General features: G+C 37.1%; 1 protein-coding gene across 2 annotated transcripts in view; it reads left to right on the forward strand.

The window, feature by feature from the left end:
- Window positions 1-26678, forward strand: part of LOC112147571 (low-density lipoprotein receptor-related protein 8) — a 109137-nt gene that overhangs the window by 30662 nt on the left and 51797 nt on the right. For both annotated transcript variants that reach the window (XM_024274079.2, XM_024274080.2), the window contains exons 3-4: window positions 5992-6114; window positions 20261-20389. In XM_024274079.2, coding sequence (XP_024129847.1) covers window positions 5992-6114; window positions 20261-20389 — 252 coding nt within the window. The remainder of the gene's footprint in view (window positions 1-5991; window positions 6115-20260; window positions 20390-26678) is intronic.

Here is a 26678-nt window from a genome sequence, read left to right on the forward strand (position 1 = left end):
ATTGCATAACCACCTTGACTTTGCTCTTGCATTTAAAGCGTCTCTTGAAGCTGTTTTAATTGTCAGATGGAGTTAACAGACGATCCTTTGAGAGTCTCTTCTCCACCTGCGTCTCCTGCCTGTGTCCTCCGCCTTGGACAGGACATGGCTGCTCACATAAAACACATAGACTAGACTAGTGCTAATACATTGTGGTTATGTATCAATTGAAAACAAAGCATTTTATAATGAAGAAATCCTTGGCAAACGTCTGTCCTTGGGTTTGCTTTAACCGTAGTGGTCCTGCTTGTTTTTAAACAACTCTGCTAACTTTTTATTTTTTTAGCCTTTTGTGTTTTTACAAAGAAAAAAACAATGATTGGGATGAAATAAGAAAGTTTCCAAGACTTGCAGTGTTACTCCAAATGTATAACCTCTATGTCTTGATGTCTTGATGCACCTTGTTGGAGACAAATCTATTAGTTTTTGCATTTTTTAGATTTGAAACATATTGTCTTCTAAGCTTTCACCTTGCTCTTAAAGTATTTAGGTACAGCTGATGCAGGACGTACAAAGTGGTTGCGCGAAAAACAAACTAACATCCATTTCAGTGCCTTCACAAGTATTTCATCTCCCTGATGCTGACTGGAGCGCTGTTGAATAAAAGGAAAGTCATTTCTGGTTTTGCACATATTGGAGCTGTTCGAAGAAGTTCAAGAGTGCATTAGAAAGGAAAATGTGAAAGAACAGCTTCAGACCAAAGTGGTGGCACATCTGACTCACACCGTGTTATTAGAGCCTCTTGAAGTAGGCAGCTGTCTTGGTTTAACTTAATAATAGCCCATTAGATGCAGCTCAGGGCCACGATGTAGGCAGATTTCACGCTGGCAGTTTTTATATTGACAGATCTTCCACTCTGGAACATCTGCTACTTCGGTGGAGAGCAAAACTGACATCCCAATACCTGATATACATACAGAGCTCGGGATCGATGTGGTGAAGCAGCAAAGCTGCACCACAGCTTCGACCAGCTCATCCGCGCGCGTGTTGTTCAAGGAAGATGAAAAAGAGCCGAAGCAAAGGAATGATGTCTGCGTCAGCCCCCGAGGAGAAGGCTGCAGGTGGGGTCGCTGGAGCGTGAAGCTCCTTTTCATTGCACCTCCTTCAGGAGACACAGCATGGGTGGCTGAGCTCCCCCTGAACACAGCCTTCATTCTGTCTTGAGTCACATCTCATTTGTAATGTTCATGTTCGGCGATTCACACAACGCCAAGCTGCGGCTGTTGTTGATTTTCCTGTGATGTACTGAAGCGTCGCCTGCGTGCCAAAACCCGCCATCCACAGTTGATCAGGAGGGCATGGTTTGATTTACCTGCGAAGATGGAGACAAGTTTTTGTTTTCCCACAGATCACATTAAAACCGCGCTAACTCTTTACCATAGCTGCTGTTCACTTCTGTCATGTCTTTGTTCTCCTCATCCCACCATCAAGCTCACCCCCCACCCACCCCCCATGGACCGCACATTTAAAACTTCCTCTAATTAAAGCGGAAAGTCATTTCAAGCAGATGGCATGAGCCGGCCTGGGTAGATTCTGAACCACGGCCCCTGCAGACCTTGGCAGAAATGAGTTGAGAGCTCAGCTGGACTGGAGAAGGAGCGCTCACTGTCAGAGGAGCAGCACGCCATGCAGGGTCACGGAATGGATCAGGGGGAGATTTTTAGAGACTTTGTCATGCAATCGAATAGTCTTCAGCACAGCTTGAACCAGAGTGCTGCTCTGTATTAACTGTCGGCAGCCCTCAGACCTCGCTCTGGTCTGTCCTGGGAGTCACGTTAATTAGCACCATATCAGTAGGCATGCATGGATTCAATGTTTGAGAGAGAAAGGGTTAGTCTGAGGGGCTAAGATGTTCCAGAAGGTCTTCAGTATTAATTATCATGTGCAATTAAAATGCTTTTAAAACAAAATGTGATTTTATAAAACTGAATACATACAGTATACAACTGCATTGGAGAGGCATTGGTAGAATCTTCAAGATTTTACGCCTCGCCCGATTAAAAAAAAAATCCTCTGCTTGGTAATGAATGTAGACGGTTGTAATTAGGCATCAGGAATGACGCTATTACCAAACTGGGCGGCCACAGGGTGGTATTGCAGCCAGATCACCAGCAGGCAGCAGCTCTGATTGTGTACATTTTTCTTTTTTTTTTGCTTTTTATGAAAACCTCCACGGCCATCGCACGGCATGTCACCACCTCCCTATTACTAATGTCACTGTGTGGCCACCTGCCGAATTTGCTGAAAAACTTCAGTTTGGAAAACTTTGGGGAAAAAATACAGTCTGGTATTGACAACTTTTGTTTTTATTTTGGAGAAATAAGTTTAAAAATGTTTCTGGATAATTCAGAATTACTTAAAGACTCACTCTGGTAAAAACTGTGTATTTTGTGCTTTTAACATGTTCTCGTAGCATTTTTTACTGGTGAAATTATGGAGAATGAAGCTCAAAATTGCATTTCTTGATTAAAACTGTTGTGGATCAGGAGTAGACGGAAAAAATGTAATTTGACATGTTTGTTTGTAACAGAAAATATGATGCAAGCCACAAGGTCCCATACAGGGAGAGGAAGGGGGGCGGGGTCGCCCACAACTCTGAGACAAATTTCTAATGAACTCCTGCTGCTCTGCAGAAGCTATCTCCTTAAAAACGACAGGTTTTTTTATTTTTATTTGGCTAAAAGCAGCATAATTATAGTTAAATTTCCCTGAGAACACTTTTACAATAAACCAAAAGATGATCAGAATGGGTCTATAAGTTCTTTAATATGTTTCTTGATAGATTTCTGTTGTCTTGTTAAATCATCAGTGAGTTTTTGGTTTTTTATAGAGGCAAAAAAGCTAGAAAAAGTAACATAAAAAGTACATGTTCAGTAGTGGCTTTGTAACCTTTTAGTTTTTCTTGTTTTAATAAATCTGTTTTTAAACAAAACATCGTAGTAATTTCTTATGCAAATGTTTTCGCTGTCGACAACCACCTGACATAACTTGCATACCCCAGAATAATGCAGATATTCTTAGCATCAAAAAACTATTTCAGTGACTTTCTCTAACAACATTCAATTTAAGGAAATCTTTTAAGAGTGTAGCTCTCAATGTCTTAAAACAAAAGAAGGAGATGCATAGTACGTACTTAAACGAGACAGGTTTGAAAAGCAAAAGTGATGCACATTATGTATAGTAAAACTCCAAACAGATTTTACACAATAACTTAATTAAAGACCAGATATATTAATGTAGGAAATTGTCAGAGCAATTGACAAACAAATGAAGGAAATTTTGGTTCTCATTCTTGGTTACCATGGAGATAACTAAAGATTACAGCTGATTTATTTGTGTTTTTTTTCTGATACTCTAATGCAAACCACTGCTACGATTTCCTATGAGCAACATGTTTTTGGAATGGTTTTTTTTTTGCTCTGAGAGAATTTTAAGAGGGATTCCACTAACTGAAGGTTCAGTTCAAGGAAAGTTAAGGGTAAATAAAACTATTATGTTTCAAATTGGAGGATTGAGAATTCGTGCGGTCGGATATTTTCTGAAAAATATTGGTTGATACCGTAGCTTTAAATTGCACTTTATGTAACATAGTTTCTGACAATCTTTTTGTCTTTTTTTTGAAGATTTACCATCAAAACTAAATAAGTAATCCGATTGTTTTAAGGTCGTTAAACTTGTGTTTTTCGGTGAGGGCAGCAGAGAGTCTTGAGAATTCCTCTTTTCTGGCTGCCTGTCAGGTTTACTTAAACCCCCCCATGTCTCTAAACGCTATATCTAATTTGACGCATCAGAGTCAAGATTGGGGTCGGCTTAGCAACACGTGTGGCTTGGCAATAACACCAGACAACTCTGCTGAGGGCTTGTAAGCCAGTGATTTATTACTGCAGGTCCTGCTGAAGTAAGAAGGCTCAGGAAATTGATTGGCTCTGACCTCTGGCGGTGTCTCAGTCTGGCAGAGCTGGACCTCATAGAGGTGCAGATGGAGAGTGTTTATATCTGCGGCTTATGTGTTTCAAGATGCCATGAGCAGATAGGGTTGTAGGGAGCTTGAAACCAAGAAAGCCCTCTTCTTCTCGTTGCCTTTCGGAGGGCCTTTAGCTAACATGGTTTGAATTCAACTCCTCGTCGAGGTAATCAGCCTGTGGCCTTTCCGTTTAACAGCTCTCAGGTAAAAGGTTTAACCCCCAACCTTTGTTTGCAAACGAAGCGATTAGCGAGCATTTTGCTGCTCGGTGGAGGAAACCTGAATAAGGAGATTTATTTATGACATGAAGAAAATGAGGAATGAGGAGTCAGGAAAGGTAATTAGTGAAAGCAGTTAAGAAAAAGAAGGTGAATAGACTGTAGAAGAATAATGAGGCAAAGGAGGAAACTGATCTCCTCTCAGGGAGGGATGGTAATTTCTGGGATTTAGATTAAGTGGCCAGCTCCTGACAGATTAAAACATTTTTTTAAACCTAAATTCTCAAAAAATTAAGAAATTTGAATAAAAGGAAAATTAGAAGACTCTGTAAGCTGGTTTCTGCACACTTCTGCATGCTTTCAATCCATTATTCTGTGAAAAACTATAAGCGATGCAGCACACAAAATGTGCATACATATAATATATTCTTACATAAATTAATAAAACGCTAAAAAATACCTCTTTTTTTAAGAAAAGAAAGAAAAACCTAGCTTCCTTGCGGCAAAGTTCACCATACTAGTCAGAACACACTCCAGTCAACAAAGACTGTATTACCGTAGACAAGCAATGTCAAATTATGATTTTTAACCACTATACATCTAGCCAAACCATATAATTAATATTAAAGCATAATCAATCTTTATTTACAAAAGTACAGGAGTGATTATTCACTCATTTCTTGTTTGATATCTGTATCAAGCAGCAGTCCTATTGCAGTTCCTCCTCATCTTTTAAACACTTTAATGTTGATTTTTTTTTCTTGGATGTATTTTCATTTAGTAATGCACCAAATGCTTTTTAAATGAACATTCTGGACTCCATCCAGGTCAATTCAGGACCAGGCTCTTTTAGGATAGTGTCATTTGTGGTTTTGAATTGTTCTCCTACAAAATAACATTGTTTTTTTTAAAGCAGAAATCACCGAAAAGGATCAAATGTTCATCTAAAACCTTCTATATAACCCTTAACTTTTTATAATTTAAACATGCAAGCTGCCTTTTTTTGTAAGCACTCCCCACACCATCAGAGGGGCTGGATACACTAGACGGCCCCTCTTTTCTCAGCGGTTACCAATAAAAATGACCTATTTGGATGTCTGACCGCAGAACCTCTTTAAAAAATCAATTCTAAATGAGTCTATAACTTTTCTTTTCTTTTTTTGCATGATAGACCTTTAGTTGGCATCTACTGATTTTGGGGGCCTGTTTACAATGATGTCTTTGACTCATTCACACTGGTGAGTGATGCAGTGTCATCTGATGACTTTGAGACACATATGTGCAGAGAAGTCTTGTTCCTGACATTTCTCCAGTTTCACTGAATTTTCTGATGATCTATAAAAGACGGCACTTTTGTGATTTATCTAAAGAACATTGTTTTTAATGTGTTCTTAGAGTTCTGTCTGTAAAAAATTCTGCCTTAGATAAATTAATTTTATCACAGCTGATATTTTAATTCTTGTTTTCTTTTTTTTTTTAATAGAATTTTTTGCTTTCCAACACACTTACTGCCCATACCAAGTACATTGAGACCTGTTGCAGATGCAACATTTTCAGGAATCTTTCTTTGTGCATTACAAGTGTACAGTTTCCTAAATGGAAAAATGTGCAAGACAATAACTGGGGGGCAAAAGACTTTGGAAAGGTGGTAATTGGGAAACAGCAGAGTGGTAGGCCATTACAATTGAAAAGATACAAAAAAACACATTTCAAACTGTTTTATTACTGATATTAATATTAAAACATCAATTTCTCTGTGTCTTTGAACAGCCAGGAAAACGTGTGCCCCAGCAGAGTTCGCCTGCTTCAATGGACAGTGTGTCCCGGGGCGATGGCGATGCGATGGGGAACCCGAATGTCCGGATGGTTCTGATGAAGCCGAGGAGACCTGCAGTAAGTAGCGCCCTCAAATCACCATTAGAAAGCTTTAACTTTAGATGAAAGACAGAAGAAATAGCAGCTGAGTTCTAGTTTTCTCCTTCACTCTGGATGATAACATCCTTTTGCAGAGGCTTCCCCAGATCTGTTTTGGTTTGTTGATGCTTCTTTGATTGAAATCATCTCTTCTATTTATTGTGCTGTCAAGAATCAAATGTTTAAGAAATCCCCACATACTGCTCCCATTGTTTTGCATTTCCATTCAGCAGCTGTTGCCTAGCAACTAGATTAAGTTTGCTCCTTTACGTCGCTTCCTGATTTAATTTATTAATTACATGAATGTATTCTCCTTTTTATATTTGTAATAGACACAATATTTAAACTTAATTTGAGATTTTGCAACACATACATTTTAATTTAAATTAAATTGGATCCAGCTAAAGTAGGATTGTCTTGGTCTGTGAACATCACACTCTCAGGCTTGACTAAAATGACTATGTAGAAAATGTAAACGCTGGTTTCAATCAACAATGATCTCACAGCTAAACCAATATATTTGCTATGTGAGTCCAGACTATTTGTTGTATTTTTGCAGCCATTTGTTCTACAGTTTTAGAGATAAAACTTCCAACCAATGGACTAACCACCAGTCTCAAAAGTTTTGATGAGGATGGAATTATGAAATGTGTACAAAGACAAGACAATGAACATTTTACACTATTATACCCATTTAAAACCAAGTTGAATGCATACGTTGAACACAAGTCCTCTGCCTAACCAAAAGAAGCAACATGACAGGTGAAGTGTCCCAGGAGATAACATATTGGACCTTTGTTTTGACAGAATTGATCCCCCCTTCATGACGTTCAAAGAAAGTGAGATGAGGTGAATAAAAAAAAAAGGAAAATTTCATTCAAGTTGTATAAACTCAGGATGGTTTGATTATCTGATTATGAAATTACAATGAACTCCTGCTGTGTTTGGTTCAAATCATCCCATCTTACTTTGGGCAATTGATTAGGTAAACTCAATTATGGTTGCCCAAGAACCATGGCTTCCATTAAATAACTCATATGTCATTGTCAGTGCAGTCATGTTCACCCCAGCTGAGACTACAGGAAGGGCATTCGGGGTAAAAACGTGCTGTAGCGACCTCTGACAGGAACTGTCGACATCTGAACAACAACAAAGTCATGAGAAAAGTTGGCCATCATTGGTACTAAAAAAGTGATCATTCTCATTCAATATTACAAAAAAGTTTTAGAATCACTTGTTTGCAATCAGCTGTAAGAGTTCCTGAACTCAAATGATTTTTTTTTTCCAAATATCAATCAGGCTTCAGGAAAAAACATAGTACTAGTACAGTTTCCGTGAAGGTGTTATTTTTGAGGCATTAGATAAGAAACTGTATTGTGTGTCACTCTTTATAGACGTTTTTAAAGTTTTTGACATTGTTGACGGTGTTGTACTGAGAAACAGCCTGATCATCTTTGGATTGTCTGAGGATGCAGATCTTAAATACGAAAATCTCGATTCTAATTTCGTTACAGTTCACAAAGAGGTACCACAGGGTTCTGTTTTGGGGCCCCTCCTTTTCATTTTGTACAATAATAATCTAGTTCAAAAGATCACAGATACTAACTTGCATTTCTATGCTGATGACAGTTATTCATTGCTATGGTCCAACTCTAGTTCAGGCTCTTGAAACCCTACAGAAAGCCTTTGTTGTTGTCCAGCATTTACTTAATCGCTTCAAATGAGTCCTTAAAGCTGACAAGACTAATGTTGTTCTCCAACTCTGAAAAAGTTTCTTCCTGTAGTGCCCACTGTTGAAGGAAACATCATAAAGGTAGTCCATGAATAGAATTACCTGGTTGTCTGGGTTGATGACTCCCTCACTTTGAAACTACACATAGAAAAACTTGTAAAGAAATTACATTTGAAAGTTTTTCTTTTTTTGTAATAAGCTCTGCTTTTCTCTTGAATTAAAAAAGGGTCTTGACACTGCTACTATTTGGCCTGTGATAGATTCTGGTGACATTCTGTTTATGCACCTTTGTCAAATGTTGGACACAATGTTTCATTCTGCTTTGAGGTTCATAACTAACTGTAAACCTTTGACACTCCACTGTGACTTGTGCACAATAGTCTTCTGTGGCTATTAGGAAGCAGTCTCATTGGTACGCTTTTATTTATAAGGCCACGCTCTGATTGGTACCCCATACATATGTTCCATAATAAGTGGAGAAATGTTTATTCTCACTCAGTGATATCGAATGATCTGATACTATTAATTACGTACAATACGTATTGCGATACACATGTCACGATATGATACTTAAGGCAATATATCCCAAGACATTACCTGAGACGATATTTTACTTTTTTTTTATTGTGAACTAGAAAAACTTTATCTGAATATAAATATACCTTTTATATATATTTAATTGTAAAATAAATGTTATTAAAATCAGAACATTAAGCACTGCAGCTGTATCTCATATATACGTTATTTTAGCCAAGCACATTCAAATTACATGTTTGCTTATAAATAATTAATAAAATATTGCCTCTGCAGCACTATAAATCAATATAAACATGATATAATGCCAAATGAAGTATTGTGATACTTCACTCTTCCCCAGCTACCTGAAACACCTTGCAGGAGGATTGAAGCTCACAGATCAGCTCCCATTAAATGCTTTTAAAATAGGACTGAAGGAGATAGAGGCTGCTTCATTAATGTGCAAGTGTCATTTATAACCCTAGAAATTTTAATATCATGTAATTGAAAGATTATCTGTTTTTGTACTGTTGTTTTAAAATTACTGCCTCTTGAAAAAGAGGTTTTTAATCTCAATGGGGCCTTCCTGCTTAAATAAAGATTAAGTAATAATAATGAAATAAATAAAATGTAGTTTTTTGATGATCATAAATGTTGGGACTCGAGTCTCTAAATATGCGTATCAAACAGGAACTATAAACAGAACAGCAGTGAGGTGTGTTTCCATTTCCTCCAGTCATGTTCACACTTCTCCAGATTAGTTCCACTTTGCCACCCGTTGTATAGATCCAATTAATAGTTGCTCTTAATAGATCAGAAGAAGTTTTTGAGTTGCTCAGGGAAGCAGCTCCTTTACTAATCAAGGATCTCTTTAGGTTTTTGACACCGGCCAAATGTCCTTAAATCTCAGCCTTTAAAGTTTAATTCTACTATAAATACTGGTGAATTTAAGCATTTATACGATCCAATTGAAATTAACATGGACTGTTTCTTTATTTTTATTTGTTTTTAATTATCATGTTATTATTTCTATTGTTATGATTTTATTTTCTCCAAAGAAAAGTCTGAGATGTACTTGTAGAAAAAGGGTATTGACAGTACTTTTGGTTATCAATTAGCTTTTTGATTAAAATTAATTCTCTTTTTTAAGACTATGTTTGATTTAACTAGGTTTGTTCAATTGAAAACAAAAGAGCTGTAAGTTTCTATTTGTTTCCTCTGTCTTCCTTGACAAGGTTCCATTTAGCTCTCTTCCATGCTGTTGAGGTTTGCCCAGCCACCTCACCTGTGTCTTCTCGCCCACACACTTCAACACTGTGTGATGGCGAGAGCATGAAAGGCTACGATTATCTGCCAAGAGCGGATGATTGCTGACCGGCATCCTTTTTAACTCGCTCCCACACACAAACCCTGAGCTGGGCAGCACAGGAGGCTGTTAATCAGTTACTTTCTTCCTTTAATGTTAATTTTCATTTCCTGCCCCGGCTGCTCTGGTCTCTGCAGGGGCTGCAGACGTCACATGGAGCTCTTGATAAATGACATTGTGTTTGAAGGCCACAACTCCACTACGCAAACATTAACACTCAATATAAATCACGTACTTTCCAGTGTGTGCTTTCTTTACTGGACTGACGCAAAAGAAGGAAATGAAATGGATCTTAATCAATCAGAAACAGATTCTTCATCCCAATGATCAGTTGATGATGTTAGCTTCAGGTGTGTAACTTTGACCCGCCTGCCGCCATCACTCCACATTTCTGTGGAAGGGCATTCAAAGTGATGGAAAGTGAGACAAATCCTTCAAAAGATTTGCATTCGAGTTTTGGTATTTGCTGTGTGGGCCAGTTCAATGAATAATGAAGCAGCCGTTCAAAGATCCTGGAGTCACTCACCGAATGCGTGTGCGGGGGGAGACATAAAGAGGCTTTGGCGGGATGAAACAACAAAGAAAAAGACGGTTCTCCCTTTACTGGCTGGAGAAGAAAGATCTGTTTTGAGGAGAAATGCATTTTTATGGCAACCCCTCAAAGAAGAAGTCTATAAACTGGACATGTAATGAATAAAAAATGTGTTTTAGGACCTTTCAAAAAAAGTTATTTTGACATAGTTTGAGAAAAAGTGTCTTCTTTATCTGCTTTATGTTAAAATGTAGAGTATTTTATGTTGCTATACATCAAGCTAAAGTTACTTACAGTTGGAAACAACAGCAGTTCAAGTATTCCTGTGGCTGTTCTGATTATGTGCTCAGGCGAGAACAGAGATCGCTAATGAGAGCTCCTTAATCAACTGCTGCCTTTCTGTTTGAATCAGCCAAACTGTGTAATAAAAAAACTGAAGAGAAGCATTTGAAATCAATCTTTTCTTTTCTCTTAATATACATTTTAGCAATTTTAACAGTTTCTGAAAAACATGAACACATTTTTACATTTTTTTTCTATTATAGAGTGAGGCTATCAGTTTAATTTTCCAGAAAATTGAACAGAAATTTTGTATTTTTTTAAGGTGTTCTGGCCTTTTGTTGCAAAAAAAAAAAATGCTCTTCTGTATGTTGTTTTTGTGGGGTTAATTTTTCTTATTTATTTGTGCCGTCATTAGTAAATGTACTTTCTGCAGTACTCTTTTTACAGATAGTCAGTGAATGCCTCTTGATGGCAGCTGGGACCTTATGGGTAGATTATAGGTGTGCAAGGTAATACCTAAAAATATCAAACTAAGACCTAAAAAGAGGTTGAAATGCCCCCCAAAAAAGGATTTTAAAAATATCTACCAAACTGCAATATTGGATTGGGATCAGCGGGCAGCTGTTGTATTTCATGAGGTTTTCCTGGCAGCTTGTTCCAGGAATGCATTCAATGAAAAATAAAAAAATCTACACTAATTGCAGTTTTTGTGCATTTCCTGCCCATTTGAATCCAGTCTGGCAGACTAAATAAAAATTAAATCCTTGTGTTTGTCCATTTCCAAAGTTATGTTTTTTATGAAAAATTGTCCCAAAAGTTGGGATTACAACATTTTAATGAAAACTTTATATTTTTAAAATAAAAATGTAGAGAGTTTAACCAAGCTGAGACATTTTTTTCATAATTTAAATGATGTCCAAATCCACATAATAGACATAATTCACTTTATACTTCCAAAGGTGCTCAATTGTGTTTGTCATTTTGGCACTAAAACAGGCTCAAGCTTATCAAAAATATTCAATGAGTTTAAGGCGAGAACTTCAGGAAGTCTATTTCATCCTCTTTACTCCAGAAAACCAGAGTTACTCCTCAATAAAACCTGTTCGACCGTGGAGATATGGGATTGCTACTGATTGCAAAATGTCATCACTGTATCCATCTGCATGGAGATTGACTGCGTGCATTTTGTTCCACGCTGGAAAGAGATGAAGCCTAAAAATAGGAAAAGAGCACTAAAGGAGGGGAATGATCTGTTCATACAGCAAGTCATTTTTACTCAAGAAATCTTATATCAAAATCTAGAAACAGGGTGATTCACACAAACATTCATAAAGGAAAAATAAGCTACAGAAACTAACTGTTAGATTTACTTCAAATGTAATGCTTTACAACCCAATAATATGATTTTATTGCTATTTCTTCTCAAGTAGTTTGTATTTTTTGAGTTTATATGGACCTAACTGTAATTTATTTTCATTACAGTGACAAAAAAGTAGTGGATTGAGTAGAAATGACTAATTTTAGAACGAAATGTGAAAAAAAATATTAAATAAGTCCTCATAAGTTTGAATTTTCTTGTCTTAAATCAAGTTTTTCTATTGTCAAAAGTATGGAGCAAAATTATTTTGACCCGTTTTAATAAATCATATCAATCTCATCTCTTGATTCAAGCTCTTACTGAGACAAACATACTGGTGCTGAGTTTGAGAAAAGTTTGAAAAAGTTGTCAAAAGTTATAAGTTAAAACAACTTAATACCTGGAAAAAAATATCTTGAATGTCTAAAAATGTTCAATATGTGCCAGTGTTAAATACTATAATACTAGTGCTAACTTTTCTGTGTATTGAGTATACAGAAGTACCATTCATCCATTTTCTTTACCTGCTATACCCCTTTCGGGGTCACGGGAGCCTGTCCCGGCCACTGTTTGGCGAAGGCGCGGTACACCCCAGCTCTCCTTGACAACGTCGCCATCCGTTTTGGATGTGTTAAAACACACAGGACGCACGCGAGCAGCTGTGCAGCCTCTGCTGAGATGCTGAGGATCTGCTGCTGCTGGATGACATCTGTGCCGCAATCATTCTGCTTCACTGGGTGAATTCCCAATTACACACTGGAGTAGCATCACACGGCTAAATTAAGAATTCAAATAAGGGCAACGTGGAGCAAGTTACCCATAAACTCTGGAGAAAAAAAAACGAAGATGCGTAAGCTTAGGGTTTTAGGATGTACTAATGAAGGAGGGCCAAGGACACTGCAGCTACTGTGCGGCACTTTTTCTTCCTCCTCACCTTTGCTTTGTCTCAGGAGTCTGTCGGAGAGAGGACGCTGGCTGCCTGACATTTTCTGGCAAAGTTACTTAGCTCATCTCTGGAATGCCTTTCAGCAAGCTTTTTTTTCTACTTTTAGATTCACTTTGAAGAGTTGACAGGCGTGAGGGAACTTCTGAACGTTTCCTCTTTCCCCAGGAGACTTTCATTATTCACAGACATAATCCTGAATATTTGGGATACTTGAACTCATCCAACACATTTACTTTCCTTTTTGTTTAAATGTTTTTGCTTTCATTTGAACTTTGAAATGGTAAAACCACTCAGACTGTTGGTATGAACAAAATGCTGTCAAACCAAGCAAAAAACACTATATATACCGGTATATAGATCACTTAGCAGAAGTTCACGGTTGGATGAAGTATTTGCCAAAGCTTTTTGCTCTCCCTGTCTTGGTTTCAAATGCAGATTTATAGTTCACAGGAAAAGAAATATGCAACCTGTGTTGTTTTAGTTCTTTTTTTTAACTGCAGCACATCATTTGTGGACTGTTTTTCAATTATGAAAGGGTACATAAATATTAAGAGTAATGAGGGGTTACTGGCTCATTTCCACAGTGTGTTTTGGCAGAGGGCTTGATATACTTCCTTTGTTTACTTAAGTTTTCTTCCTGGTCTTTCCAGAAGTTTTCAACACTGCTGTTCAACTTTGAATAAGCTGTATTTTAATTTCATATTGTTAACACTGAAGTTTGTTGCTTGGGAAGTGAGGAACAAGTGAAAGACTATCTGGTGGTTACTCTTTACTTTTTAGTAAGGACAAATAGATATGTAAGTTAAAAAGGGAAAAAAATGAGTTATGTAATTACAGTGAAACAAATTAAGAACTACAATATGTGGTTTGAAATATTTTCCTCTTGGTTACCTCATGAACAAGTTTGGTTCCAAATATCAGACCAATAAGAAGAAAACCATATATCAGTTGATCTGGAGTATTAGGGGAAAAAAGTGACATTTCTGAACAAATCTGCCAAAAAATCTTTTTTTTTCTTTTGTCTAGGTTAAAGTTGTATTTTTGTAGTTTCTTTGGGATGAGTTTCAATAAGTTGGTTTGGGGTTCATGGGGAGACCTAGGGGTGAAAAACCATGTTTAGATGTAAAAATTCCTGCATAATCAATGTTCTGGATATCACTGAGAAGAGAATCCAGTGTTTTGAGTTGGATTGTATGTTTTAGGTTAATTAGATCCACTCTAGCTAAACAACATTAGCCATTGTCCAAGAACAAAAGACAAAATCTAGTTGAATTTATGTTGAAGTAAGTTATTATTTAGTGTCTGGTAGTTTCTAGCTTGTTACTCGATACCTTAGCAAATATGTTTTTTACCAACAGGTATCGGCTCACCAAAAAATAATATGCATGAGTCACATTCTATTTTGATCTAACAGGTTAAATGCCTGCATATAGCTAAATTCAGCTATAGTTCTATACAAAATACATTTTAAAGTTCCATTTTGCTCCTCATGTCTTCTAATGACTCTATCATCCTGTTCCTCAGTCAGTCTCTTCAGGGTGAAGGTTTTCTGGACTGTTTTCACTTCAAGTCCCAGCCATTGTGCAGCTGAAATCCTATTTTTATTGGAAAGTTGACTATCAGCCAGACAGTTATTGCATGATCAGATAAGAGAATACCTGTTGGGTTTTATTGATCTGTTGGGGTCTTGATAAGAAGTCAGTAGCAGAAGCTGTGGAGGAACAGAGCTGTTGCTTCATTGAGGAGATGTCAGTTAAACGGACAGGACAGCTCGCCCTTCATGGATGCCCCATCGCAGATTCAGATTCTGCTCAAGTCGGAGCTCAGCCTTTCTTCCTTTCTTCATCTCCTTCCACTTGGTATGGATGACTTCTGTTTGGCTCCGGGGGGGGAAACAAATCTAAAAGGGTTTTCAGCATTTGTCTCTGGATCCCTTCACCCTTTAAAGACCCAGTCTGATGAAAATTGTGTTTTTTTTGTGTGTTTTTAACATGTTCTTGTTACATTTTTCTTATACGGATGACATATATAAAGAAAATTAAGCTCAAAATGCATTTTGAATATTATTTTCCTCACAACATTGTGAATCAGGAGAAAACGCAAAAATTAAGTTGAAAATAGCTTCCACTTGTCGACTACTAATCATATACATCTTTGTTTTCCTCTTCTGAGCTGGCGTCTGTCTCCAAACTGTCCAGCTGGATAGCTTCAATATTGCTCGCCATTTTTGCTGCACTGGTTGGTTGGGGTGTACTTTAAGCTGGCATAGAGAGCATGTGATGGATGACAAGAAGGAGGTAGGCTTACTCCATATCAAGCATGTTTGAGATGACCATGGTGGACCCGGCGCTCCGCAGATCGACGTCAAATGTGCGCCGTCTCGAAGTATCGCGGGAAAAGGGCGGGTTCAAGGCGCCATCCTAAGCCAGCGCAGCCATAAAATAGGTACTGCGCTGGCTGCAAGCCGCCTTGATGACTACAAAACAATGCATTGTGGGAAACAATGCCCTGGAAGTTCTTGTAGTTCGACGTGACGCTGATCAGGAATAACCGTCGCTAAATGAAGGAAATCTGTGTATTTTGTAACTTCTTCTGGAAGGTATTGAATAACTGAATACAAAATAAACAAGATTTCAAATAATCTGTAGTTATGTGTGTAGTCTTTAAAATTAACATTAATTTCTATTTTGTTTATTTATTTGGGACTGTGCACATGAAATTCATCCAGCGGCTATTTTTTTATCTGTTTCACTCTGACAGATGTTGAAAATAATATAAAAGACACAACAGCACAGATCATACTAAGGGGGAGTGGCATATTAAAAGTCAACCGAATGTTAAGGACAACCCCCAACTCCTTGTTCTCGTACAGTCTCGTCGTTCACCTTCATCTCAGGCGCCTTTCCCCGCCCCCTCCTGCAGCAACTTGGTCTCGCTGACGATGCAGGCGAGGCGCTTGGGACCTCAAAGACACCTAATAGTCTAACAGTCCACAACTCAGAGGCGAATTTTTAATAAACTACTGCAGCTCTGCAGAAACTAAAAAAATGACACGTTTTTAGATTTTGGCTAAAACGGCAAAATCCTAAATAAAAGAGGCCATTGGGAACTAGGGGTGAAAGGAAAAATCCATTTAGTGATATATCGCAACATTTCATTTGGCGATACTTGAATCAATTTTATATTTTTATATCCAAATTTGATTATTTGTGAGCGTCTTAGAACAGCAAGAGATCCAGCTTGGGTTAAATGTTCAGTCTCATTGGTTCAGTCAGTGTTGTGGCTATTGTTGTTATAAGATATGCACTACTTAATATGACTTAGTCATATTCAAAGTCATACTCTTTAAAAAAAATGATAAATTGTTCTGGTACAGTCTTGGGATATATTGGGATATGTTTCGTATCGTGAGATCGCCAGATTCTTGCCAATACACACCCCTACTGGGAACACTTTTACAATAAATCAAAAGATGATCGAAAAAAGTCAAAATTTCCTTTGTTTTATTTGGGGTTATTTGTAGAAATTCAACAGAATCTACTTTGTTTAGTTGTAAAGTAGAGGGATATCATGTTATCATAAGCATGTCACATCTATTTAACTTCACTACAAAATAACCTGTCTCCCTGAATGTTGGAGCAGTGGAGCATTAGAGACCCACAAACTCCAGTTGTTCACCTAACTTGCAAAATGTCAAGATTAGCCGGCAGAGAAATGTAACTCAAGCTATTCTGAGTTGGACGGGTTTGCTGACATGGAAGCAGAATGTGGACACTGCAGTGGCTACTGCTGTCTTTTCTTTCTTTTTTTTTTTTTAACTCTCTAATGGGTCACGGCCCCACCGCATCTGCTATCGCTGCCAGTTCTCCCCAGGCACCAACTAGATCCAAAACTACCTCTCTGAGCCTCTTTGTTACCACCTGCGTGCTGCAGGGACCGTTACACACCCATGCAGGGAAGAATGATGGGCCCAGATTACTCCCTAACCACTTGCGCTTACAATGAATTACTCTCAAAATGGACAAATTGATTTGTTTATTTGGGGTAAACCAGGGAATGCTCTGCCCTTTGTGCTGCAAGGATATTAGTTTTTGATGCTTTATTAATCTCCCAGATGATCTTTTCTTTTATAGCAAAACCCCTTCAAAATAGGGTTTGTTTTTTTAATAATCTGATCAAATCTGAACAAGCTGGTGTCGTATCTGTTACCTTAATGCTTCAATAAAGACGTAGTATGCTTGATAATTTTTTGACATGCAGCATCATTCAATCAAGTTACTTTAAATCTGAACTCTTTTTCTGACTCCACCAGACTGGGGCTGTTCTTGGACTCATACCTTCATCTGCCAATTGCTGATACTGACGTATCCACTGCACCACAGTCCAAGAAATAGATCGACTTTGAAAATGCTTTCTCCACAATTCATTTTGATCAAGAGAGGTTGATGCCATCAGGCTTACAGAGTGTTTTAAACTGGAACGTTTCTTCTAATGGATAACTAGAAAAGCCTATCTCCTCCTCCTCGCTTACAACAGTGTCTTTTTTGGCAAAATTAAGGGAGGAGTCTTTAAATTTACTTCTATTTCTTTAATCACATTTTTTGTTGGTTTTCTCTTGTTGTTCTATGGTTTTTCTTTCTACTAAGTTTTTCTTCCTGCTGTCTCATCTACCAGCCAATCCCATACCAGAGCGACATTGATGTTCTCCATAGCTGCTTGATTCTGTTCAGACTTTGAATACCAGCCTCTTCTTTGGCCTGTGTTCTTTATCATTTTGAATAAAGCTGCATTCTGTTTTTCATTCCACCAGTTCATAGTGTTATATTTCCATTGAAATGACAAGAAATATAATGTTATATTTTTATAATGTTATTGAATATAAACACATTTACAAAACATGTATCAAACATGCATCTAAAACAAAACAATAGCTATACTATTTTGATAATAGCAGTAAGGGACATGTGAATAAGAAATGATAACATAAAAGTGGTAAACTAAGAATAATCAGAAAAAAATGAAACAAGTGTAAACAAATGTACCTATCCAACAGAGAAGCTCAAAGTTTGACCGTATGGTACACATCTCTCATTCATTTCATTTCATTTATTTATTTCATTTTCACAGCACATAACAATAAATTACTCTATATTCTTGTCTTTCGTGAAAATGAAAGTGGACAGAAAGAAGAAAACGTATTATCTCTGCCTGATTTAACTAAAAAAAATCAACTATTTTTAACCAAAAATATATATTTTTATACAAAATAAATACATTAAAGGGATGGCAAAAGCTGACAAAAAAACAACAACAAAAAAATACCTAAAAAAAAAAACATCTATTAGTAATATACCCCATACTCAACTATTAGTTTTACTATTTTTTTCCACCCTGATTTTTTTAATGTAATAATTGTATTGGAATCTTATTGATTTATCAATACATTTACCAATAAAATTATTAATGTATCAAGAAAAGATAAATCTTCAATAGTTACCAAGAAATTATTGTTTGATGACACTAAAGCTGCATTCACACTGGCCTTGACAATGTACGTTAAAGGAACCACTTCCAATGAAAGTCCATGTAAATGCATGTATACAGGCGTTTGAGCTTCCGCATTCAAACTCTGGTGTTCATGCATTGCTACGCAGGTTTTTAAGCCTGTTTCTGGGCTCTATCAATCAGGAACTCTGATTTGGTAGTGATATATGGATAGCATCCATTTTGAATTCATGGAAGTGCCAAGCATTTGAAAACAGATCATGGGGATTAATAATTGCAGTTTGTGCCCGACTAGAATTATATGACACCAATTTTTTTTTTTATCAATTGGTGAAATAAAAAGTCTAGAACCAGATTTATAATATTTGCAGCACTTTGACTTTTTGCATCAAACCTCTTCCATCAGTTGGAACAGTCCAGTGTGAACACTGTATACTTAAAGCGCATTGAACAGTCTGAAAGTAGTATAACAAAGGAAATGATTGTGCCTAATCAGTGAACTGTCTTCATTATTTCTGGGCTGTGGAGTTCTCAGATTTTGTTGCTGGAATAAAGACACAAACAAGGCAGACTATTACTAAATTATATGTAATTTAAATCAACATGAAGGACACACTCTAAAGTTTTCTTCTCTGACTTATGTCTTTGTCTCTGACTTTGGCAAAAAGTTTAAAACAAGAATAAAAATCAGACACCTTTCAGTAATTCAGTCTTCATTTGAGTAAAAACGAACATGTTCTGAGGGGATAGTGCCTAACTAATAGTCCATAAACTCCACTGCACCATAAGCTCTTTGCATAATTGATATTCAACCTAACATTGATTTATCCTGCTCATGCAAATGTGCACTTCGTGATTCATTTCTGCAAATGCCACAAACGATGTGACTCGTTGAATAATTAAAAAAAAAAAAAAAAAAAAAAAACAGCCCTTGTTAGGTTTTTAACAGATCAACAGAAGTTCATTTGCAGCATCATTGCAATGTTCTTAGCGTATGAACACGTGTGGAAGCATGGCCTCTGGGATTTTCTTTCTAGTCCAATTACCTGCAACCCAATTCCACCTAATATCGCCCATGGCAGCATCAGAAATTCTATTATCCTCAAAAATGGTGCTCATTATGGAGTAAGTTCTCACTCTTCACACAACAAATAATCCTTTTACCTCACTGTTTGTGAGCTGCAGCTCATAGAGCCTGAAAAGAACCCCCAAAACAGCAGGTTTCTTCAGAGAGTATAGCGTAACTGATTTCTAAATGACAGAAATTGCAGTCTGTGGTTTAAACTGTAGGATTATAATTATTTTTAATTTGATTTTGACTGTCTCAAATTGCCTACATTTTGGATAAAAATGTCTTCAAATCGGAAAACTGGGGTTTCTATGTTCATCTTAGAACACTGCTCGGCAAAAAGGGAATGAAAATAGGAAACTAGAAAGACCAATTTTGTTTTAGGTCAAGATTGTGATTTATTTATTTGTGTTTTTGTTTGGTGGAAGGCTTAAGGCTACACTATCAGCAACCATTTATAATTAACAACATGCATGGTATTAAATGCTTAGGATATGGGATTGAAAAAAGTAATTCCATGCCAACTACAACAGATTGGCAAGAAACGAAGGAGGGGGTCGGGTTTGTTCTTTTTTTTCTATTTCAGCCCGATAAGCTTTAGCTGTGTTTTAAGGTCCTTCTGGGATTTTTCTCTGTAGAAACAGCCCAGACAGTAAAATCAATTGGCAAGAGAGGTGCAATTTGGGATCGGTTTTAACTGCACCATGGGGTGATGGGAATCTGGTCATCAATGTCTTTTGTTGTTGTTGTTTTCCTCCTGCATTTATGTCCCCATAAACCTCTGCAGTAACCCGACCGTCTCATTCATCTCTGTCCACAGGCAAACAGACGTGCCCTCCAGAGAAATTTGACTGCGGGGGATCTGCTAACAAGTGTGTCTCGTTGTCATGGAGATGTGACGGGGAGAAAGATTGCGAGAACGGGGCGGATGAGGAGGACTGTGCTGCTGGTGAGTTTTTACAAAGTCAGCCGGTGATTGTTGGACAGTTAAAAAAATATATATAGCTCAACCCACTTGTTTATTCAAGTCTTGAAAAGTTCCATAAGCTTACCTTTTTTTAGTTTACTCCTTTTTCTTATTGCACCACAAAAACAAGGCCCTTAGAAATAAGTTTTACCACATTGGCAGATCATCTTTAAATAAGCAAAAAAAATCTGCCAACTGGGTAAGAAAAATGCTCTTACCAAGAATTCTTATTTAAAGGCCGTGTCGCACCGCTGCTACGTACATTTCTAAATGTAATTCTTATACCATGGTCCGGATGAATACTCAATTCTGATTGGCTGCTGGGTGTTTATTAAACAGTGATAATGCATACACATAATCACATAGCCCAAATGTTCAATATCACTGCGCAGACTTCTTCAGAACAAACTTTTGCTTTATCATCTGGACAAAAACAAGCGGTAAGAGGTGAACTTTCTCTCTGAACTGATGCTTCATTTAACCTATCGTGACAATCAGCATATATATCACTGTCCTTTGCTGCTGCAGTCCTGGTCGGTGCTGGCTCAGCGCGCGTTGTTATGTTACGGTGACAACATGCTGAAAAATCGATTGAATATTTATTTATTTCGTAAATGACCATGACATAGGTTGGATAATGCCCTTTGAAGTGAGCGTTATCTGAAATTAACACATGTTAATTTCTGATAATGCACTCTTCATTGGGCATTATCCCTTACCTTCTTGCGTTTGTCATTCGTTGATGTGTGAAGATGTCTGTCGAGGTTTTCATCCGGTGAGGTTTTAAGTGAAGTTGGTTTTGAGCTGTTCAGAATTTTTGGTTGGTTGAAAATTACGCAGTTCATGCATATTTTAGTTTACACGCAACAATAATGTAAACCTTGCACAATTGTTTGTAATTTTTTCCAGATGCATACACAAATTAGGGGCTGTCCACCCATGTCTAACATTCTATTCACGCATGAACTATCAATGTATAACTTTTATATCTTGTATACGGCACACATATTACATTAGAATTACGTAATTGATGACTTGCATGGGTATAAAAATTGGCAGATCTTTCACCCCTCCAGCAGTCTATAGTGAGTGGCGGTCTTTCGCTCCGCCGTCCAGATGAGCCAGACAGGGGAAGCAAAAGAGAGGGGAGTGACGGATGTCCCCGGCTGCGGCTCCCACTAGACGGGGAGTCCGCCAAGAGGGTTGACTGACAGCTGACTAAGAACTGGTGCAGATCTGGGGAATCCGAGAGTTTAATTAAAACAAAACATCGTGAGGTGCTGACCATGATGCTGACACAGTGTGATTTATGCACAGTGCTCTGAACGTCAAAATGAAGATATTCAATGAACGTGTTCTCTGCAACGTTTATTCGTACTACTTCCGGGGTTTAAATGTGGGTCATTCATGAGACATCCATGAGAAATTTTGCGTAAAGACCACACATTTTCTGACTTTTTCCAAATATTTTCACGTATGACCAGTTTTCATCAGTGCAGTATGTGGAAATCGTGCATAGTGGCTGTGTGCCTTTAAGAAAAAAAATCTAGTCACTAAGGCATGTTTTCCTAAACTAAAATTATTTTGTTATTTAAACACTTTCTTTAAAAGATTTTGAATATTGCAAGACAAAAAAAAAACAACCTTTTTCTTTGAACGAAGGTCTTGTTTCTTTCTTAAGATTCAGTTCTCCTGTGTGGGTGTGGGTCAGTAGTGTACCCACTAGAACTGATGTCTTTGCAAAATGTGCCAACTGTTGTTTGGTCACTTCTTATCGTGCATGTCTCCGGAGAACCAGTTATCCTGAAGGCAGCATATGCTGCCGTACATCCCGCTGTACTTCTGTGCTAAACGCTGCCGTCAGAGAGGCAGAACTGACCTTCGTCAGAAGCTGTCATACACCAACACAACATGACAACCCTTACACATGGCCTTGTTTTTACAAAGGTTCTCATAGAAACTCCTTAAAGTGGAGGTTTCATTGATATTTTTTAAATAAGGAAATATGCATTTTTTAATGAGTCTTTGTTTTCTTACAAATCACAAGTCCCTTGAAATTGTTGAAAATATGCAAATCCATTAGTTTTTTTCCTTTAGAATACTTGGCATATTTTCTTCAACTACCGTTTGAAAGCAAACTGAAGCTTCTAAGAGTCACCCAAGAAGCTGCTGTTTGAAGAAAAACACCAGTAATTACTTTATAAAGACCCGAGCAGCAGCCTTGAAATCAGTGTTTCTACCTTTTGATTAGCTCCTTTTGAATTGCACAGTTTAATATTAGGATAAAGGAAGGGCGGCCATGTTGTATGGGTTTATTATTTAGTTTATAGCTGAAAATAGCTGTTAGGTTACCCAACCAGCCCAGTTTAGCAATTCAGTCATGGTAGAGATCATACTCAAGTAGTTACATACATAAACTACAATAAACCATAAAATCATTCTAACTTTAGCTTTTTAAATAAGCAAATGAAAAAAATAGTAATGTCTAAAGCAATAATTGAATAGTATTTTGAATCATTGTGGCTTTTTTTAGCTTCTGTTTAATGTTTACATTTTGGAGAAATGGATAAAGCAGTACATTAAATGATATTAAAACCCAAATGTTTGGCATGAATGGGAATAAAACCAGTTTAAAAACTGCTTTTTGAGACATAACTCTAACTTATTTTTGGTCAAAGAGTTTGTAAAGCTCATCCATTTGTGTGGCAAGATGATTTATTTATTAGATGACAATATTCTCTATTAAATAAATAAAGCTGGATTTTTCATACATAGAAATGCATAATATTTATGATACCAGCCACACTTTTAAAAGCGTTGGAAATCAAGTTTAATGCTCTGATATTTGATCTTTCTCCTATATGTGTCACTGTATCTCCTATCATCAGTCGAGGTGCTCTTGAACTAGGGCGGCTCTATTTTTTTTTTTTCTTTTCAGCTCCCCTGATGTTTCTTCATACAAATGCTGCCAATATCTAGTTAAACTTTTACGTTGGCACTACACTCAGTAATCTATTTTACATGTATCCTCAGACTATTTAAACAGAACAAGCGTTTCTTAAATTATGCTTTATTTATACTGAGGATTTAGTATTCTGTCTGCTTTAGTAGCTCCACTTTTGCTGTTTGTTTAACAGTGTGTTTAGAGTAAGGTACTACATTTTAGGGGGTTTTTTTTGCACTCTTAATTGTTTTTTATTATTTGCACATTTTGTTTCTGTTTTTTTATATTATTTTAACAATTTTTTAACCACTTTTTGAGGGAAAAAGTGTTTGTAGGAAAGAGGTCAGATTGATGAACACAAACGTACTTCCTTCTGCTGGCTTGTTTACAGTTCACAAGCAATTTTCCAAGTCCTCTGAGCAATGAGTGCTTCACCATGCCTGCACATGCAACATTTTCCACCTCTGTCTCTGCAGTCTTTTATTGTTAACATGTTGAGTACAGTATGCCAAGTTCAGTTTTTATTTTGGAACACCTAGATCTGACAAACCAGTCAATTCTTTATACGTTTGACCAGGTTTGGTTGTGATGTGTTTACTTCAGAAAAGGTATCTCATTGGCAATTATTTTGTTCAGACATTCTTCATAATGCTGCTACGTACACGTATGTAACACTTTCAAGAATCTGCTGATCGTTCTGAAGTTCTTGAAAGCACTCTGGTGTTCACATTGGACTGTCACTACCCAATACTAGCACACCTTCCTAGTTAGAAGAAGTTTGGTGCCAAGCAGTGTGAATCTTGTGAATCTTGCTTCAGACTTTATTTCTTTCACAGCTCTATATGAAAAACTTGGTGTCATATAATTCCATCCAAGGACAAACCATAATTATTCATCTCTCCCCCACAATCAATTGTCAAACAGTTGGCCCTTCTGTAAATGAAAAGGGGCACTACCCATACATTACTACCAAATCCTAGACCCTGATTGGTCAAAAGTTCAGCTGGATTAACTTTCAATGCATGTTAAATTACAACATGTTTCATACGTAGATCCTAAAAACTGACTTAAAAACTTACATAGCAAATGCAAAAACACGAAATGCACATATCCTCATGTTTACATAGACTTTTCATTGAAAGTGGTTGCCTGAACGCATGTTTTCTGGGCACAGTGTGAAGGTAGCTTTATGGGGCGCAGCTGAAAAAGAAACTATAAACACACTATTTTTTAAAAGCCCTGTTATTTTCTTTTAACTTATGATGGTTTTTTATGGGTAATTCCCTGGTAAAGTTAGTTAAAGTTAAGGTGCCATTAGCTGTCAAACGCCTATGTGTGTAAAATGTTGTCTCCCCATTAGACCCATCACCTGGGGGAGCGGTGAGCTGCAGTCACAGGTGTACTTGGGCAACATTTAGTAGTTCAACCCCCCAATCCAACCCCTTAATGCTGAGTGTCAATCAGAGAGACATGGAGCCCCATTTTTAGAGTCTTTGGTAGAATTTGAACTTATGACCTTCCAGTCCCAAGGCGGACACTCTAAGCTGGTCCAAAATCGGTTAAATAACACTAAAACTGTTTAATTGTAATTCAACTTTTGGACTTTCAAAGTAAAATCAAGCGGAAAACCTGGGATAACTACTGACTGTAAAGGAAGTCCATCCCCAGTTACAGACTGCAGCTTTGTGAAACAAAAAAATCCCAAAGTGGTTTGTGCCTTTGTGACTATAGTTTTCATTCTGCCATTTTACTGGTTATTTTCCTTATTTTGACCTTAAAATTCCTCACACAGGGATGTGCGACAGTCACACAGTGTAGCGTTACAGTGTAGGGGTGTGTAACAGCAAGAGTTGAGCGATGCGATACATATCCCGATACACGATATGATACGTATTGCGATACCAGAAAAATGTTTCTCTTTTTATTTTTTTTAAAAGAGTATGACTCTACGAAGCACAGCAACCCATGTTTTATGTGATACCGGCAGAAATGTATCACAAAGTTTCAGTCTGGTACCCATTCCAAGTGAAAAATAAATAATGCATGTCTCATAACAACAAGAACTGAGAGGTGGACTGAACATTAAACATGAGCTGGTGTCATTCTAGTTGCAGTGTACAGCTTCTCAAAGAGGCTCAGTGTTCTCTGCTGCCAACTAGTGGTTGGGGGTTTTGGTGGAAAACAAAGGTAAAACACTGAAATTACACTGTAATTAACTAAATATCTTCTTGTCAGCATTTAAAATGCATACAAGTATCGCCAAATGAAATATTGTGATATATCACCGAATAAGTTTTTCCCACATCCCGATTACAGTGTGGTTCCTAATGAGTAGTACTAGTAAAAATGAAGCAAACAAAACAAAAACGTACAGAGAATTAACAGATATTCTTTGTGACTTCAAAATTCTGGTGTTAATAAAAAAATCTCCTTAAATACTAAAATCTTTGTTGACTTTGTTCCTCATCGTGTAGACATCTGTGACAGTCTGTCCCGCTCTGTTCATCCCTGCTTGAGGCTAAAGCACTTACAGTCATTTTTTCCTTTGTGGAAAGAAAGTCCGTTTTGACAGCTTCAGTTTTTATGAAGAAAATGATCTGAACAACAGCAGAGCTGCAGAGAGGCATCACCGTGGAAACGGACAGACGGGAGGGAGGGAGCTCCAATTCCAAATGTGTGCTGTCCCTCTCTGACTGACATTATTTCACACTGAACTGTCGGTTTAGGACACCATGCCTTTATCTGCTGCCCACAACAAGGAGAGGTGTTGGTGCAGCTCCGCAGGGTATGGGTTTCGGATCATATTTGATTTACAGTTTAATCTCTATTACAGCTTTTAGTTGCCAGGTTTTATGAAATTTCAGACTATGAGAGAAGAACAATTCACTTAAATAAAACTTTATTTTAAATAGTAACTTTTATTTTTGAAAGAATGGATTTTTTTAAATCAGGATTCAAGTCAGAACTGCTAAATCTCCTTTATAATTGCCTACAGTACAAAAAATGATTCATTTAAAAAAGGTTACGGTTATAGATTACTGATGTGGTAAACTCACATGCATTCATGTCTTATTTTTGTAACTGTAAAACAATTGACTGATGCAGCATCAATATTTAAGAAAACATGTTTTTCTTTAAAAAAAAAAATATATATATATATATATATATATATATATATTGGTTCTTTTCACAAATTTTCCAAATATATTCATCAGTTGATAACATTTTTTCTGAATCCAGTTTTATTTCTCAGAACAACAAATGACATCAAAAATCTACATTTTTTAGTGTAAAGTTTGATTTCCAGAATCTGCTGAAAAAAGAAAA

Source organism: Oryzias melastigma, linkage group LG17 (genome assembly GCF_002922805.2).
Source record: "Oryzias melastigma strain HK-1 linkage group LG17, ASM292280v2, whole genome shotgun sequence".
NCBI classification, from domain to species: Eukaryota; Metazoa; Chordata; class Actinopteri; order Beloniformes; family Adrianichthyidae; genus Oryzias; species Oryzias melastigma.